Raw genomic sequence first — 18504 nt, forward strand, 5'->3', positions numbered from 1 at the left:
TTTGACATTAGAACAACAAAGATAACTAAAAAATATTAATTTAAAACTAATTTTTTTTAAAAAAAACCTGTTGGAACGGCAATGACAAACAATCCTTTAATCTAAAATGTTGATACCATAATTCCAAGTGGTCCTTATACTCATTATTGTTGCTTTTTTTTTAACTAATTAGACCTTAAACTAAGATTTCCTAATGTTGTAACTCAATATAATTCTAATATATTATAATCTGATATTGTACTTAATTCTCTCCGTATGCATAGGTGTTATTTCTCTTCTTAGGAGAACTCTTCTTGAATATATATTAGCTTTCTAGCTAGTTTTGTTTAGATTATGCAGTAGCTAGCATTACTTTTAACTAGCACTTCTCAATTATGATATGAGTTATAAGATTCTATATTATAAATTATTGATTCAATTTTAACCCTGTTATTTCATAGATGCTATTGTTTAAAACTAGCACACACCTATCCTATATATAGTTATCATTATTCTTCCATGTAGCGTATTTTAGAACCATTTCTCTCTTGGATTTATTGCTGCTGCTGCTGTTTTGCTGGGTTTGATTTTTTGAGTTTCAACCTAAACATCATCCGACAATAATTTGTATAGGGATGAAATTGAGAATAAACCTGGAGTAGAGGGACTATATCCACTTTTAAACGCTTGCGCATATGCAAAACGGTGCGATCTATGCCTTAAATCTTAATTACAAGTTTACACCGCTAGAAAAATCGAAGCAGTTGAACTCTAACTCTACTCTATTCTGAGAAGTCAAACTCTGAGAGCGTAGCACTGGCACTGCACAGAGTGCGAGAGAAATGGAGACGAAGAGCAGCAGCAGCAACTCAGTGACGATAATCCACAATGCCATGATCGTCACCATGGACCCCGAGAGTCGAGTCTTTAAGAACGGAGGGATTGTTATCGAACAAGATAAGATCAAAGCCATAGGTCAATCCTCCGATATTCTCTCTCAATTCTCCTCTCTCGCTCACCATCTCCAAATCATCGACCTTCACAGTCATATCTTACTTCCTGGTACTCCCTCCCTCACTCTTTTGTTGCTTATTTATTTGTATTGATAGATATACTCCAATCGAATCCATTGATCATAATACATTAGGATTTATAAACACGCACGTGCACACATCGCAACAGCTAGCGAGAGGGATAGCTGATGATGTTGATCTGATGACATGGTTGCATCATCGTATTTGGCCTTATGAATCTAATATGACTGAGGATGATTCTTATCTTTCTACTTTACTTTGTGGAATTGAACTCATTCACTCTGGTGTAAGTCCTTTTATTTTTCTCTTTAAATTGGAATTCGGTTTGATGTTTGGGATTATTATTACTATCATTATTTTATATAGGTTACCTGCTTTGCTGAAGCTGGGGGCCAGTATGTGTCTGGAATGGCTCGTGCTGTTGAAAAATTGGGCTTGCGCGCCTGCTTAACTGAGTCAATTATGGATACTGGCGAGGGTTTGCCTACATCTTGGGCTATGCGAACTACGGATGACTGTATTCAGGTTGAGGATTATACTGGATTTTTAGTTGATATTGTGGAGTTCATTACCATGCTTTTCTTTGATATGTTGATGTGTGCTTATATTACGGCACTAATGTCTGAACAACCAGGCTTGTTGAGTTGATTGAGTAGTGAAAAATGCAAACCATTGAAGAATATATGACGGGCTTTGGTTTTTTGCATTTTCGATTGTTATTACAATTTTCTTCCTTTGGAGGAGCAAGTGTTACTAAGAAGGGAAAGTTAAGCTTACTCTGGAATCTTCATAAGTGTCTTCCCGTCCGTGATTTTCCCACCAAGATGAACATTTATGCTGATATACGTGATCATGAACCACTGTAACATAAGTAATGCTCAGGCTTGTCGTTGCTAGTGAGCTTGGATCAAAGTTGTGTCAACTGTAATCGTACTTTAGAATCTTGATGAGTGTCTTTGTGTCCATGATTTTCCCACTCAAAGACAAGCATTTATGCTGATATGTGTGATCATGAACTATTTTAAAATAGGTAATGCTCAGGCTTGTCATTGCTAGTGAGCTAGGATCAAAGTTGTGCTTCAAAATCCCTTGAGGCGTGTCCAGTTTGTGAATCTTACGCCCTTTTCCTTTTCAGGCACACACTATCGCATTGTTGTTGCATTTTGCAATTTTGTTCAAGTCTCTATGCAAAGATATTTCATCCTTTTCCTCTGTTGTTTAGTATCATTTCCCCCCTTCTATATCCACAATTGTTGTACTAGTTACTTTAAACGACAATTATATCATCGACTGAAGCCAAATTTCTCACTTCAAGGGCAGTCTCAAATGGAGCTTTATGAGAAGCATCATAATACTGCAGATGGACGCATTAGAGTATGGTTTGGAATTAGGCAAATTATGAATTCAACTGATCGCCTACTTCTTGAAACTAGAAATACAGCTCAGGAACTGAAAACTGGAATTCACATGGTACTGAACTTTCTCTTTACCTCAGAGTTACATCTATATTGTAAATCACATGCGGATTTATTATCTGGTGGATATTGATGTGCATTGGAATGTTTTATTATTAGAAAACTGTTAAAACGTTTTTGTTTTGGGTTGGAAGTATAGATGCACTGGAATTTGCCAAATAAACAGCAATTTTTAGCGTGACAAGACTCTTTGATGTTATGCCATAATTCAATTTGAATATATAGGGACACGAATCTCAGTTTCTGCATGTAGCTTGTCTTCGTAATAGTGATACTGTGGATATATCCCATCCAAATTAGGATGCAACACTCAAGTCAGCTGTCAACTGCAAGGAGAATGATCTGTTTGATATGGACTTAAACAATTATGACAATGTTTCTCCTTCCTTCCTTCCAAAATAATAATAATGATAAATTAAAGGCAATGAAAAATATTGTTAATTCCTTTTCCATCATGAGAAACTTTACTTGGTTCAGAAGTTGAAAGTCCTGCCAAAGAAAGAAGATGTTGAAACAGGCTGGACTAATCTTTCCAATTGTTAGCATGTTGCAGAGATACCTTATGAGAATCAATTCGTGAAGGGTAATCGGAAAGTTGAACACGGGACTGTTACACACTTGGAGAAGATAAACTTTCTTCAAAACAACTTACTTTCAGCTCATACAGTTTGGGTTGACGACACTGAGGTGAATTGCTCCTGCTAATTCTCTGCTAGATGCCATGGAAATACATCAGTTTACCATCCTTGCATCGTAGATAAATAAGGTCCAGTAAATTTGCAAATAGGTGAATTTTTCTTTTATTAGTGGATAGTTGAGATTGTTTATAATACTTCTTTGATATAAACTTGTTCTTTATGCTTACTCTTATCTCCATTGGTTTTTTTATTTTTGGTTCTTATTTGAGACATTTTTAAATCCATGTAATAATGTATTTTCTGGAACTGGACATGTTATAGTAATTATAACAAGATGACAGTTTCTAGTTGGATTTCAAGGAAGATTATGCGAGATGGATTATCATAGATGGCATGCTTCCTTGTAGGCTATGATTAGTCTAACTCCCAACGATTTTATTTTTCATTTTTTTCCCATTGGCATCAAAGAAATTTTTCATTTTGATGTGTGCAGTGTCACTGAACAGACAGTTAGTATTGTAATAAATATATTAGCAAAATGCTAGAGGTTGATATTATACTAAATGGAAATGTAGGAGGTGGCTTGATGTTTTACAGATTGTATTCTTTTTGTAATCCAACACCCCCCCCCTCCTCAAATTGCTGTTGTAACTTTTGACTTTCTAACATATGTTGTTTGCTTCTGGATTGACTGGTGGCTGCTTGTTCCTCATTTACCATCTGTGATCCGTGCTTTTGTCTCTAGCTAATTTTAAGATCATGTTCTCAGTGATGTTATCATTTTTCCTTCAGATAGGTTTTCTTTCAAGAGCTGGTGTCAAAGTATCTCACTGTCCTGCTGCTGCAATGAGAATGCTTGGTTTTGCACCTATTAGGGAGATGCTTGATTCTGGCATTTGTGTTTCCTTGGGAACAGATGGGGCACCATCAAATAATAGAATGAGCATCGGTTTGTTTGATTTATGATTTTATTGTTTCCATTCTCACATTTCTTTGATGTTTGGTATTTTTCTGTTATTGTGGTGATTTTAATGCAAGTTTGGCCATTTTCAGTTTCTGGTTTCCCTTTTATTGAACTCTAGACAGACCTTTAAAAAGAAAGAAACGGGGAATACCTCCTCGTCGCACATGCTTTCATGTATAGATAGTGAGAGTAGCTATTAAAACACAAGATTTTCACCTTGTACCATTATAAAGATGTCTGGGCCCGGGTCGTATTGGAGACATGGTCAGATAAATTTCCTTTGCACTATAATATAGTTTAAGGAGAATAAAATAATATTTCGAAGCTCATCCTCTAAGCAATTTTTGTCAATACTTACACTAAGGTCAAAATGTCCTTGGTCCTTGGAATACAGGTGACTGCAAATTTATGTGGTATTTTTCTCTTTGTAGTTGATGAGATGTATCTAGCTTCTTTGATCAACAAAGGACGGGAAGTTTATGCGAAGGGAACAACTGATCCAACAGCTCTCCCAGCTGAAACAATTCTGAGAATGGGAACCATAAATGGTGCAAAAACAGTGCTCTGGGATAATGAAATAGGATCCCTTGAAATTGGGAAAAAGGTCGGATTGTTAAAGCTCCAATTAGGACTGTGTTGCAGTCCCAAATGGATTCTAAGTTAGATCACTTGCTCTTCTCCCTCCCCACCTCCCCTCCTCTCCCTCCCCTCCCCTCTCACGTTTAACTTGCAATTAGAGATCTAGCTTCTTTTAACTACAAGTACTTGGTTTTTTAATGTCTTTTCAGGCAGTTGAATCTGATTAATCTTTGTTTTCATGATTTGGTAGGCTGACATCACTGTGGTCCATCCCAACTCATGGTCCATGGTTCCTGTTCATGACTGGTATGAAAGTAGCCTTGAAGTTTTTGCAACGTTATAGCTCTTCATCTCATGTTCTCAGTGCCTTAAATATATGTCAACTCAACCATTTAGGGTAAAGAAGTTTCTCCAGCTTCTACTCAACGTATGCTTTTTGATTAACCACATGTAAATGCATTTATCAAAATTCTCATTTAGGGCTTTTGAGGTTTATCTGAATTATAAACAACTGCCTACTAAGCTTACCCCCTACGTACCACAAATTGACCTAAGTGTGTACCCTGGTCCTGAATCTTGTACCACAACCGAAATGTCCGATGTTCCTGGTAACTATGGCCATGTGTTCTACATGGCCATCAGCCATCAGAAATTGCAGCACAGTCCTTCTGTCTAACTTTCTTCTTTTCCACTGGAACTGTTCAGAACTGAAGTGCAGCATTTGTTCTATTAGATTTGTGTGTAACAGCCTATAAATGTACTTGGTTCAATGGATTGATATTTGTTTTACTGTTCTGCAGCATTTCAAGCCTTGTGTACAGTATGAGGACTGAGAATGTTGTCTCCGTAATGTGCAATGGCAAATGGATTATGAAGGACAAGAAGATTGTGAATGTGGATGAGGTACTTTGTACTGCACATCATTTTGTTTATCAATCTTCTCTTTCCCCAATGACCGATGGAGTTTTGTGCTATGCTTATGATTGCAAATTGTTGTAAAATAGGGAGAGATTTTGTTAGCGGCAAAGGAAGCTTCTAGCAAGATTTTGAAGAGGGCTGGTATCAGCATACCCAACAGAATGAATGTCCTCTGATTTGTTTCCTCTGAAGGTTCTCCATGCTTGCAGTTGTTCCTGGAAAGGATGTTCCATTCTGATGGCGACACGGAATGAATGTCCTCTGCACAGCCATCAACTTAGATGTGGACAACAAACTAAAACTTCCCTACAAGTCATGTTTCTTCTGTCTTCCAATTGGGAAACAATGCTTGTAATCTTGGTGAAACGCTTGCAGAACGAGTTCAGAAAATTGATAATAAGTGAAAGAGCCGTGGACACGAAAACTGTCTCTCCAAATTGAGATTAAATTGACATGAAGATGGATTCTTTTACAGATCAAACGGCTTTGATTTGATGAAATTGGAAGTAGTTTAGTCAGATGTTGATCATTGTATTGTATGTACAGGCAAATCATATTTAAAAGTATCATTTTTCGAAGAACTAAAAAAAAGGGCTAAAAGCTGGCGTTATAATTCAGTGAAATCTTAATTTTAAGTGATGGGTATGCTGACCTAACATGGTTGTTAGCCGTAATCAATTTGGAATTTCCATACAGAAAAGCTAAAAGCATTAGACCTTAAGAAAAATCTTACAGGCTATTCTACAAGTAGTGTGTCCAAGTAAAGAATCCACACAAGAAGTGTCTTGCTCTTATCGGTTCTCCTTCCCTCGCAAAAGCGGTACAAGCCAGTGTTATCATCTCTTTAGGAGGCGAACTAGAGCCGTGATACAGATTAAACACCGGTTTAGACGAGATCAGAAGGAGAATGTGAACAAGTTGGATTCGTCGTGAGGAGTGGATTCTGGAGTTAGGGATTTTAGGCCGCAAGAAACGTGTCGTTTCGTGTTTGTCAAGGCAAACGAAAGTGAATTGGTGGAGGAGGGAGCATTGAGAGTCAATTACTCCATTTTAGGACCCGATTCCCAAGATAAAAATTTGGCGTCTTAGCACCTCGCAACAAAAGGACGGGCAATGCCAGCATATTAGCACCACATAAAAGAATCAAAAAGATTTTATCTAACGAGGCTGTTTACTGGAAAAAAAGTGGTTTTTTGAAATGCTTTAATTCAATTCTTGCAATTCTAGGTTTATACAAAATAACCCAGCAACTTTGACATTGTCTGATACGATATTATTAACTTGGCATGTATAAAAAAACATTCAAGGAAAAAAAATATATCAGGTTAACTTTGATAAATCCATCAAACTTCCACCCTGAGTTATGGATTCAAATGAGTTGAATTAATTTTTTTATTTTATTATAAAATAAAAAAATAAAATTACAATAAAAACTTAACATTAAATAATAAAATTAAAAATAAAAAAAAACAAATGACCAAAAAAACAACCCAAAGGGCCAATAAAAAAGAGAGCCCATAAATATGGCCCTGAGTAGCCCAACTTGGCTGGTCCTTTTGGAAAAAAGCTCGTGCTTATGGTTGGAGGCAAGCCTGTTAGCCTATGCTAGTAGTTTTTTTTCTTTGTTATGAGGTAGATAACAAGTTAAATCATGTCATTCATTTTTATTTAAAAAAAAATAGAGAACATGTCACATGTTGTGGTAGATGACATGTCATTCGCTGGGTTGCAATTTAGATTTCAGCCACCATCATAGTGTTAGAATGAAGGGTTTTTTTTTAATTATTGAAAATTATATTTTTCAACTCATTTTCACTTAAAAACATCTTCAGAATGCCATAAACACCTTTCTAAACAACCTAATAACCCCAAAATATCTTAAAATCACAAAAAAACACTGAATAAAAAATCTCTAAACCAAGCCTGAATTCTTTTTTATGGATGTTTAAAGAAAACAACCACCATCATTAAACTTTTTTTATTATATGAAACTTATTGACACAAGAAACAATAAGTTTCTTTGTCAAAAAATATCCAACTAATAATTCACTCATTTCTTAAAAATAAATAAAATAAACTTTAAGAATAAAAAAAATTATTATAAATTTAATGTCTTCATGTTTTAGTTTCCTGTTTTTAATTTTTTAATTTTTATATTCTCATGATAATTTGGAACCTAATATCATAAAAAGGTTAAATTAACAGGGGAAAAAGTGAAACCCACTCATATCATTATTTTTTATATAAAGAGTGAAACTAAATCATGTGATTTAATTGTTTTGTTAATTAATTGTTAATGTTAAAATAACGAAATAAAGGCATAATGTAAGGTGTTAATTTTATGGTTTAAGTCAAAATTACCAGTAAATTGAATAGTGATGATCATACAATCTTTGTTGTTTCCGTTGACCTTTTGTTTTCAGCAGGGGAAGGGAGGGGAAGGGTAGGGTTTTTTGGGGTTATGGTGGCCGCTAAAGGGTTGTTGGTATGGTTGTGGATTTTCAACAAACCTGAGCCCTGGTGATTCTTAGAGGACACATTTGTCATTTTCTTAACACCAAACACAATATCTGTAAATTTCATCTTCATCATCATCATCTCTCCAGCAAGCGCTTCCACACCAAACACCTTCTCCCTTTCTCTATCTCTATCACTTGCATAGACAATCCCTATCCCCATCAATGGCGGCTTCTTTTACAACTCTGGTACTCCCTTTTTTCCTTTTCATTTTCTCACTGATCAAACACACCCCTACTTTACTGTTCTTCTTTTTTACTAATCCAACATGAACTTTGTGTTTTATTCTTTGCAGCCAAATGTGGGCTCGCTATTCAGCCCCATAAATACCATGTCGCGGGTAAAATCAGGAAGCTCCGCCGCGTGTAATGCAGTGAAGTTTCCCAGCAGAAATTTGATGCCGTCTAATGTTTCCTCGTCTTCATCGAGCTTGTTCTTCTCGGGTTCGCTTCGTTTTGCTTCTCTTACAACCTCGTCTCCGAAGAAATCCCGTGTTCCAAGCTCCGTTCGAGCTAGTGCAGAGGTAAGGGGTTTTGCAGGGTTTTTCTTTTCTATTTTTTTTCCCCGGTTGTTCTATGTATCTAGTTTATTATGTAGATTTTATCGGTTCAATCGATTGAGGGTATTGTTTGCTTGAGACCTGGATATTGTATTCCTTTTAGATTTTAGTGAACTGTTGTGTTTTTTTTTAACTTTCTTGAATTCTGTCGATTAAATGCAGCTTTTTGTAAAGTTTAAGAAACCAATTTCGGATCAGAAAATTTGAATTGCTGTTTGAAATGCTTATTAGAGTTTGTTTTATGAATGAATGAAGTTTGAATTGTATGTGGCTTTTTTATATCGGTGTCTTGATTTTCTTTTTTGTTTGTTAAAATTTTCAGGTTGCGGAGTTGCAGTCAAAGGTGACCAACAAAGTGTATTTTGATATAGGGATTGGGAATCCAGTAGGGAAGCTTGTTGGGAGAATTGTCATTGGGTTATATGGTGATGATGTGCCACAAACAGCAGAGAACTTCCGTGCATTATGTACAGGTTGTGTCATATGAACTTGGGATCTATACTATCCATTAGCTCGTTTCTTTCCTTAACATCAACGCTTTGAATCTTTTATAATTTGCTTTCAATTATGTATTTTGATTAGGAGAGAAGGGCTTCGGTTTCAAAAATTCTGCTTTCCACCGTGTCATCAAAGATTTCATGATTCAAGGAGGGGACTTTGACAAAGGAAATGTGAGTGCCCTCTTGCAATATATTGTCTTGTTAGTTAGCAAGTTTTGAATCCCTGTTTCACAAGTATACGTACCACTAAAGATATCAATTAATTTGCAGTGCTAGTGGCCTTTTGTCATTGTTAAAGGAACTCTTCGCCTCCCTTTATTGTCTCACTAGAAATTGTAATATTTGCTTAAAATCTGATAAAAGAGCAAGAATTTCAGTTGCATGCTATGGGAACTTGAATATCTCGTTTCCACCTTAATTTTCTTACCTCCTAGACAATTTCACCTTTCAAGTTCCTATTGAACAATGTGGTGTTCTTTATTCTAAGAAATATTTTACTATTTATGAAATAAGAGATCACTTTGAAGTTTTTCATCACTTGGTCTGATATATCAGAGCTGCACCAGTATTTAAATGCATTTCAGAAACACAAGGTGCTTGCTTGTCAAACTTATAATTTGTGAAATTTGATTCAATGAATAAGTTGGCCGTGCTGCAAATATATTGAGTTTATCACTATTCAAGTTGCGAACTTGTGATTGAGATGTGTGAGGGTGTTGACCTAATGCTTTAAATGGCCCATGTGCAAATATTTTCTTAAGTTGAACAAGGATATGTGCACTTTACAGATCAAGTTAAGGGTCAAATGAATGGGAATCTCTGCACTCTTGTGGGTTTAGTTAGAAAGTTTACATGATTTGTCCAGTTTGCTTGGCAACATTTATTTTGAAAAGGATATCTTAGTTGGGATGGGATCGCCATTTAAGTATAGGGTTAATGGATTTATTTTGAAAAAAGATGTTCAGTTCAGTTTCTAAAACCCTTGAAATTTTCTCTTTATTCAATTTCTATGCTTTTGTTTCCCTTGTTTCTGTGAGTGTTTGTTAAGAAATGAAACACTGTCCATGATATTCTAAGCTTTGCACTTAGGGCATTCAAAAGTGTTTTAAATTAGTAATGTATTCTAATTGTCAGTATTTGGAAATATTTGCAGGGCACTGGAGGTAAAAGCATATACGGCCGCACATTCAAAGATGAAAACTTCAAGTGTAAGTCGGTACTTCTCATGTAACTATTGCTCTAGGTTGGAACCCATGCTCATTAAACTGTAAATCCCACCTAGGAAGTTTCTTTGGTTGAAGATAGATGATCCCTTCTCCATAACTCACTCTCATCCTGTCTTAAGTTTGAGCGGTCCCTAAACAGAAATTTCCCCGTATTTTAATAATGAGTTTTTGCCAAGAACATCTCTTCATGGTTGGGAGTTTATCAAGTGATTGCTTCTTCCTGGATTCTGCCCGGTCATCATTTTTACATTTCGGTGGTTGATGTGTATATTTATCTATATGTCTAATTATGAAATCTCAATCAAATGTTTTGCAGTGTCACATATTGGACCAGGAGTTCTTAGTATGGCAAATGCAGGGCCCAACACCAATGGAAGCCAATTTTTTATCTGCACTGTTAAGGTAAATAATTGTCTTTCCATTTAGATACATGTTCCTCATGCATGTGCGTGGAGACATGCACATATGTGGGTGTGCACATAAACACATCATATCCTATTGTTACAGTACCCGAGAATTTTTATCATTAGTGTTTTTTTGAATATATATGGAGCAGGATCTCAAATGGAGAGATTAAAGAAGGAAAATGATTGTATATCTACTATGAATTTCCCTGGGGGTTCTCTCTTTGTGAAGTCACGAACTTGAAATATGTTTAACATAATAAATTGCATGGTTACTTGATTTGAGGTATAATGGGGAAGAGATCAAGGGAACTAGGAAAATAGGTCATTGTTTCTGAAGCCAACTCTAACACTCAGATTTTGGAAGGTACAAATATTTAGTTGTCGTTAAATGGGGCTTAATTTTGTACCTCCCAAGAGGGGCGAAGGAATGGAATAAAATGTTCAGCTGGTTATTTTCTGGGTTATCCCCTTCTTCTGGAAACTATGCAGGTGATTTTGCTTGTCGGACTGCTTTCTGCGTGTGACGAGGCCATTATAAAGAAGGCAAAATTGCTATGTATTGAAAACCACTGGATGTTGATCATGCCTGTGTGTAGATAGTATGTGTAGGTGCTTGAAAATTGGAATCCACTCTAACAATCCAAATCCATTTGGTACTCTTTTTGTTTGTGGTAACTGATATGGTCTATATCAACTAAGTTTTACCAATGAAGTTCCATTCTCTTACAGTAGGCTACTTTCATTTTTCTGTCGGCATAGCACCTATTTCTTATAGCTGGCATGATTTTTAGTAGTCACTAATGGAGACAGGTTATTTTCTGCAAATGCTTCTTATGTGATCTGTTGATCAATTCCTTCTAGTTCAGTGGTCAAATCTTTGCAGATTTACGTTACATTTATATAACTTGACACACTTTCGTTTTGTTTGTCTGTTCACGGGAAATGGAAGACTCCATGGCTAGATCAAAGGCATGTTGTGTTTGGGCAAGTTTTGGAAGGCATGGACATTGTTAAATTGATCGAGTCACAAGAGACAGACAGAGGAGACCGTCCCACAAAGAGAGTGGTGATCCTTGAAAGTGGCGAGCTTCCCATGACTGAGGCATGATCAATTCTAGCCATCTATTCTATTCTCCTCAACAACGAACCTGAGAGAAGTTTACCCCTCTTGGAGGGCTTTTGTCTAAATGAGTATGGAATCAATCTCTGACAGTTTCTTTGCTCACTTGTATCCAGTAGAAAGCTTCAGCAAAAAAGAGTTGTTTCTCGGATAGGAAAAATTTTATCGGGTGGTTGTTAAGGCATATATCATTTTCAACATTTGATCCAAACTTCCACAATGGACTTCATTGTTATTCTACTCATGATGGCAGGACGATGATTGTTCTTCATAGTGCTCTCAGTGATTCCAAGGGATCACAGGCTGCCTACTTCGACATTTACTAGCGACCCGGATCTGTAGTGGGTTTGCTTGATTAGGATGGACTTGAGCCCGAGTATGGCCTTAGGATACCTAAGCTCCATGAGGCCACCAGAAAACCACTCAATGGGCCTTGGGATGATAGATTGATTCAGTTTATCTTAACACCCCTACTTCTAAAATGTGAGAGACATTGGAAAAGGCCCACTGAATTGTACTGAACTTCACCCAGAAAACGTAGGTTATTATATAAAAATAAATGAAATTTCAGTATTCAATCACTGAAAACACAATTATTACGTATCATGATTCTCGTAGAATCTCCCCATGGCGTTAAAATCTCCCAGAAAACCTGTATTGAAATCAAGCATGATCCTAATTTACCAGTGTCCGTGCTCCTACCGAACAACAGGTAAGCCTGTTGTGTCTGATCCCGGTGATTACTCGGAGAGTTATCATAATAGTAGCTTGATACACCTGTGGTTAAAATTCTAATATGGAGGTCGAGGAGAATCTGATCAACAGCCTGAACTTCCACGGTAATAAAAAGTATATAAGAGGTTCTGACAATCATGGCCTTATTTTTATTCTCCAGTAGCTGTGGTTGTTTTCCGATGACCACCAATAAATGAAGCTATACAGCTCTTTTTACCATCAACTTAAAAAAGATTAAAAAAAAGTTTTTCAATTCTAGGCTTATGGCTACATTTATGATCTCTTTTTTCTTTGATGAATTGTATCTGTTTAAGTTGAGTTTGTGTATTTGAGTGCCTCATTTGTTATATGGATAGGCTAGGAGTCGTTTGAATAGATTACAATCGAGGATACAGAGTGCCTATGTTTTTTTTTTTTTTGGTTCTTAATAGTTTTAATATATTAATGTCAAAAATAAAATAAAAAATTAATAAATTTGTAAGTAAAATATATTTTTTTAAAAAAACTATCGTGACACGGTACTGAACTGATACTTATTAAAAAATTTATTTTAAATAGTGAGGAAAATAATCTTAATATCATGCTTGCAGGCCCAATTATTGTTTAGGTTGTGCAGATCGAGCCTCATACTTGATCACTCCGAAGGAATGAGAGAATGGTGTCGGAGGACTAAATGATATGTGTGATAAAAATTCTAAACTTCTTAAATTGTATTATTGATCCATAAGTCTTTATTTTATTTTATTTTAATATTCATTATTATTAGACTTTTCTAGGTTTTTTCTATTTAAAGAAAATAATTTTTCTATTCAATATTAATATTTCTATTTTAGTTTTTCCATGTAAATGATTGTAACAGTTTCTTGCAAGTAGAGACATAAAAGAATAAAAATTGAATACTTTGGATATCTCCTTATAATTATAGTATTCTTAGTTTTTGAGAGTTTTGACTTATAATACATTCAATTATCATCCGTTATCATCTGCGTCAATTGATATCAAAGCCTAAAAAATCCTAGTGGTTTTGGTTGGAGATTGTAGAGGTCGTGCATCGAGGCTTAAAGATTCCTGGTAATTAGTTATTGTGTGTTGTTGAACAATCATAACTAGGAGATGTTACAGAAAATGATATATTTGTGTAAGAAGAGAAGAAGAGGTTCCCATAAAAAAAAACATTTAGATATTAATACTAAAATCGATTGTTGTTATTGAAAATGATGATGAGACCCACAATAGAGTGAGTAACTTTTTTATTTTTATTTTTCTATTTCATATTAATAGGGTTTTTTAGTTTAATTTTTTATAAAAATAGTTGTAATAATTCTTGACAAGTAAAGACTTTAATGAATAAAAAATAAATACATTGAATGTTTCTCCGTAATTAGGGTGCTTTTTTAGTTTATAGCAAATTTTGTTATTCTTGGCTTTTGTATACTTTAATTTCGATCAAGACTCAATCATGGACTATGATTTTTGCATGATTGGGATGCGACACATTTAAAGAGAAAATGATTTGGTGCTACAAATCTCAAGATCAAGAGGGATCAAAATCAGATAAAGAGATCCAATGATTTATTTACAGTAATGAATTAAGTTTAGTCGAAGAGGATAATAAACTAAACCTAGTACTACATCTTTAGGTTTGCGATTGTTCAGGTTAAACGACATCGAAAGACGAATTTAGTTAGCGTGGGAACTAGTTAAATGCCATGTTGAGCAAATGTTCTACACCCCTGAAACGAGAATAACATGTTCAATGTTTTATTTATAGATCCAGCAACTATTCAAGTTACACAGCGGATCCACCACTCGACCTTATTCGTTATCTACAATGATGTTTTTGAAAATTAATGGAAACACAAGTCCGTATACCCTGGATTCTGTCATGTTTTAAACAACGAGAATAAAATGAATTTTATATATATATATATATATATATATATATATATATATATATATATATAAAGTTTCGCCAGGATTATGTCATGTTTACTTGGATAAATGGAACGATTAGCATGTAAAATACAAATAAATTATGAAATAACACAGGAGCATAAACTTTTGGTAAAATAAGATATTTTTAGATGTCACGGTTAGAAACCACGACAAAATCTAATTGATATCATTGTTTATGACCACGACATGTATTTAAATTCAAGACTAACTAGTCGATTAATTCATAAAGAAAATCATAAACCATCAAACTCAAGCGCTAGTGTGATATTTTTAAAATCTAGAGATTTTGCGGTCTGCATAATAACTACTATAGTAAAAACAACATATGAAGAATCCTGAAAAAATTTAAGTGAGATTCAACAGTTGGATAAAAAATTATGATTCTTTTGAGCCATCATTTTGGTATGGTATAACCAGACGTCCTCTTGGGTCTAGATTTGTCTTATTGGTATATAAATGCTTCTACTAGACTATCCACGCATGTCCGATGTAAATTCTTATTTAGTTATGCCAGACCTACACTTAACTACTAAAAATCACCCATGAAAACTAATGCGCGAGCAGTAGCTTTTTAAGATTTCAATTAGAGTCTGTTTTTTAAGCCTATAAGTTGGACAAAAATACATATTTTTACTCCTAAAACATAGATAGATAAAAACAAATTATAAAATTATAATTTATTCGTGAAATATAAAGAATGACAAATATTTTATCATATTTAGAAATTATAATATTTAATAAATTTCATGTTTTAAAAATATAACAAGATAAAAATATACTACTTTTTTTTTTCAAATGGTGTTATCCAAAACTTTTAATTAACTATATATATATATATATATATATATATTAAATCCTGTTTATTTTGGCTACGTATCCATTTCCATACTGTGCAGAGTAGGCAAGCAACATTCGTCTTTGACCTTATAAACGTAATAAATTAATAATGTTATGACATGACATCATATGGCATTGTATAATGATTTTGTCTGGAAAAAGTTTACACGTGCTTCGAAGAAGATCTTAGAGAATCTCAACCACGTGACCAATGTGCTGGACCCTTTTGTTCATCTAAATATCCGACCCTCGCCCCGCTTCAAAACGGCGAGCTTGGTTCCCACCATCACTTAGAAAGTTGGCCCCACGTAGAGAGGCGGCTGGTGTTTGTTATGCTTTATCCTGACACGTGAACGTCGCTGATGAAGCCATCATAAATCAGTAATACAAGTGGTGCTAGGGGCGTGGAGTTGCGTGACATCTTTCCTCCCCCGTTGAGATTCAGTCGGTCACTTTTCTGCCGTTTTGGTTTTTTACTATTTCTTAGAGCGTGTTTGGTAGTGTGGTTGCGGGTGCTTTTCAAATAACTTTTCGTGCCAAAATGCATGTCAACGATGTTTTTTTATTTTTTAAAAATTATTTTTGACATCAGCACATCAAAACGATCCAAAACATACAAACCATATTAAATTTTAACAAAAAAAAAAAAAATTTCAAATTTTTTGAGAACGCGGCCGCAGCCGCGTTCCCAAACGGTGCCTTAAAGTAAGTCTTAATTACAAAATCATTACAATTAATGAGAGCTACGAACAAATCTTCTAATTAGTGATTAATTAATTCTATCATTATGATTTTGGACACGTTTAGCAAATAACATAAAAATAAATTAGAATTGTCATAGCAGCAAAATTTACTTATGGTAAAATATCATATTTTTAGATTTTACAGTTTTAAGATGTGATATTTAATTAAATATCATGTTTTTAAACTGCGAATTTAATTAAATATCATTGTTGAGAATCACGATAAAATTATAATTGATATCATGATTCATAACCACAACAAAATTATAATTGATATCACGGTTTAGAATCGTGACATCAATTAAATTCAGGACTAACTAGTTGATCGGTTTGTAATGGTCAAATAAATCGGTTGATTTGTTAAAAAATAACAATGAAAATTACAAAACTGTCAAAATCAGGGTCTCAATGCGACATTCTTGAAATCTAGATATTTGACAGTCTGCATAGCGACGTAGTGATTATTATAAGGAAAGTAACCTCTAAGAACTCCTATAAATATTTAAGAGTAATCCAATGGTCGAATTAAAAGTTATGATATTTTTAAGTTATTATTTTGGTCATGCACAACTATATCTATTATGGATCTGTACTTGTTTCATTGGTCTAAATGTATATGATAAATCATCCACATAATCTGTCTAGGGCATATCATCTTTTAGTGTGGTAGACTCACACTTGATTGCTCAGAATCACCCTTATAACAAGCCTGACTACATCATTGACACTCATAAAACACATTTGAAATAAAAAGTTTATAAAATTATAGTTTTTATGTGAAATGGTCAACTAATTCATACAATTGAATCAACCAGGCAATTGGTTAAGCTAGAGAATTGATAACGAGACTACATATTAAGTTATCGTGCTTCAAAAGCGCGACATGTTTAAACGTTGTTATTTTTAAGCGTAACAAAATAATTGTCACGCTTCAAAATAATATCTTTTAGTAAATATTGTGCTTCAAAAGCGCGAGAAGGTGAGAGTGTATTATTTCACCAATTTTTTTTAAAATTTTGTTATTATACCCAAATTTTTAAATGAATGTGATAATATCTTTTTTTTAAAAAAATAATATATGATTTTAGACTTTAGATTCTTGTGCTTATCCAATTGCTGAAGTCCGCAATTTGGAACCAGAATTTGGATTAATTAATGAGTCCTTACGCGTTCTATTATGTCATAATTACGTCATTTATCTCTTATTGCACAGGGCTTCGACTTTATTCTCCTTTCTCTTTGTGTGCATATTTGAGACATTATTTATAATAAGAATTGAATATTATTTTTATCGAAAGAGTTTTTTTTTTTAAGATTTGAATTTGGGCACTTCTTTCTTTCTTTATTTATATTTATTTTATTATTTCATTTATTATTTTTCCTTTTTTTTTATTCCCTTCCCTTGTATCTTTGAAACATTATGTCTCTATCTTTCCACATCTATATATATTTACAAGGATTTTATTATTAAATATCAAAGCGTAGTGCACTTTTCTAGCAAAAAAATAATAAAATAGTATACTTGTATAAAATTAAAAATGGTTGCATCGAAGAACTCAAATACTAGAGAGTAATTGAACAATGAGCAATAGTTTACAAATCTCTAAGAACATGCCAGATTCAGGAATGCAGGTTTGCCTTGAATGGATTTGATTCCCACAGTACTCGTGCCACATGGAAAGAGGAAATGGTTTGGGGCTTACTGTTTTGGCGGTGCCTCGTAAGAACTTCAGGAGAGCCCTGAAACAAGGTATAAAATTTCTCATGTCACCACCACAGCCAAACTTCCATGGTGTCATGAGCACGGGGTGATTTCTTTATTCGGAATTGCAGCAAGAGTCAATCATGATGGCTTAGTATCATATACAGGGAAGTTGTTAAAACATTCCTTGTCCCATTACACATTTGTCCACTCTTTGTAGGGGAAAGTACTTCTAAAACATCTCACCAATATATTTGTATGCCATCTCCGTAATGATTTCAGGGGAAGAATCCTCTAACAGTATTAGCTCATTCATGACGTAGCTGATTAGCCACCTGATTAGTAGCTGAGAGAGACCAAAGGAAATATTCCCACCAAAATAATGCACAGCCGTTCTCATGGAAATCACCATTCTCAAATTCAATGCTCCAATGTATATCCAAATCTACAACACATCCTGTGCTAAGTGAGTCTTTACGTGGGGCACCAGAATCCAGAATGCAAATCCCGGCGATCATAGCTTAAAACATCATGCATAATGAGCTTCAGTGCTGCATTTTGGATGAAGTTTTTGAGCCAGCACAACAGTATTTACAATGCCACATGGGATCAAGG

At 34.6% G+C, this 18504-nt stretch overlaps 2 protein-coding genes across 4 annotated transcripts; both read left to right on the top strand.

Moving 5' to 3' along the window:
- Positions 1 to 726: 726 nt before the first annotated feature.
- Positions 727 to 6107, top strand: LOC133680794 (uncharacterized). 3 transcript variants are annotated; one of them, XM_062103786.1, is made up of 10 exons: positions 728 to 1041; positions 1127 to 1299; positions 1380 to 1538; positions 2334 to 2483; positions 3032 to 3175; positions 3919 to 4075; positions 4522 to 4694; positions 4920 to 4975; positions 5470 to 5572; positions 5674 to 6107. In XM_062103786.1, the coding sequence occupies exons 1-10, from the start codon at positions 822 to 824 to the stop codon at positions 5761 to 5763; spliced, it is 1425 nt and encodes a 474-aa protein (XP_061959770.1). In that variant the 5' UTR covers positions 728 to 821; the 3' UTR covers positions 5764 to 6107. The 3 variants fall into 3 exon arrangements, 1 of the variants encoding a protein (XP_061959770.1); XR_009836385.1 differs by lacking the exon at positions 5674 to 6107 and having other exon boundaries at positions 727 to 1041; positions 4920 to 5066; XR_009836386.1 differs by lacking the exon at positions 5674 to 6107 and having other exon boundaries at positions 727 to 1041; positions 4522 to 4749; positions 5470 to 5532.
- Positions 6108 to 7966: 1859 nt separating this feature from the next.
- On the top strand, positions 7967 to 12156 carry LOC133680795 (photosynthetic NDH subunit of lumenal location 5, chloroplastic-like). The gene is made up of 7 exons (XM_062103787.1): positions 7967 to 8292; positions 8400 to 8627; positions 8986 to 9136; positions 9246 to 9334; positions 10317 to 10371; positions 10706 to 10791; positions 11746 to 12156. Exons 1-7 carry the CDS (start codon positions 8269 to 8271, stop codon positions 11902 to 11904), a joined length of 792 nt encoding a protein of 263 aa, XP_061959771.1. The 5' UTR covers positions 7967 to 8268; the 3' UTR covers positions 11905 to 12156.
- The last annotated feature ends 6348 nt before the right edge of the window (positions 12157 to 18504 follow it).

This window comes from Populus nigra, chromosome 1 (assembly GCF_951802175.1).
Source record: "Populus nigra chromosome 1, ddPopNigr1.1, whole genome shotgun sequence".
Lineage (NCBI taxonomy): Eukaryota > Viridiplantae > Streptophyta > Magnoliopsida > Malpighiales > Salicaceae > Populus > Populus nigra.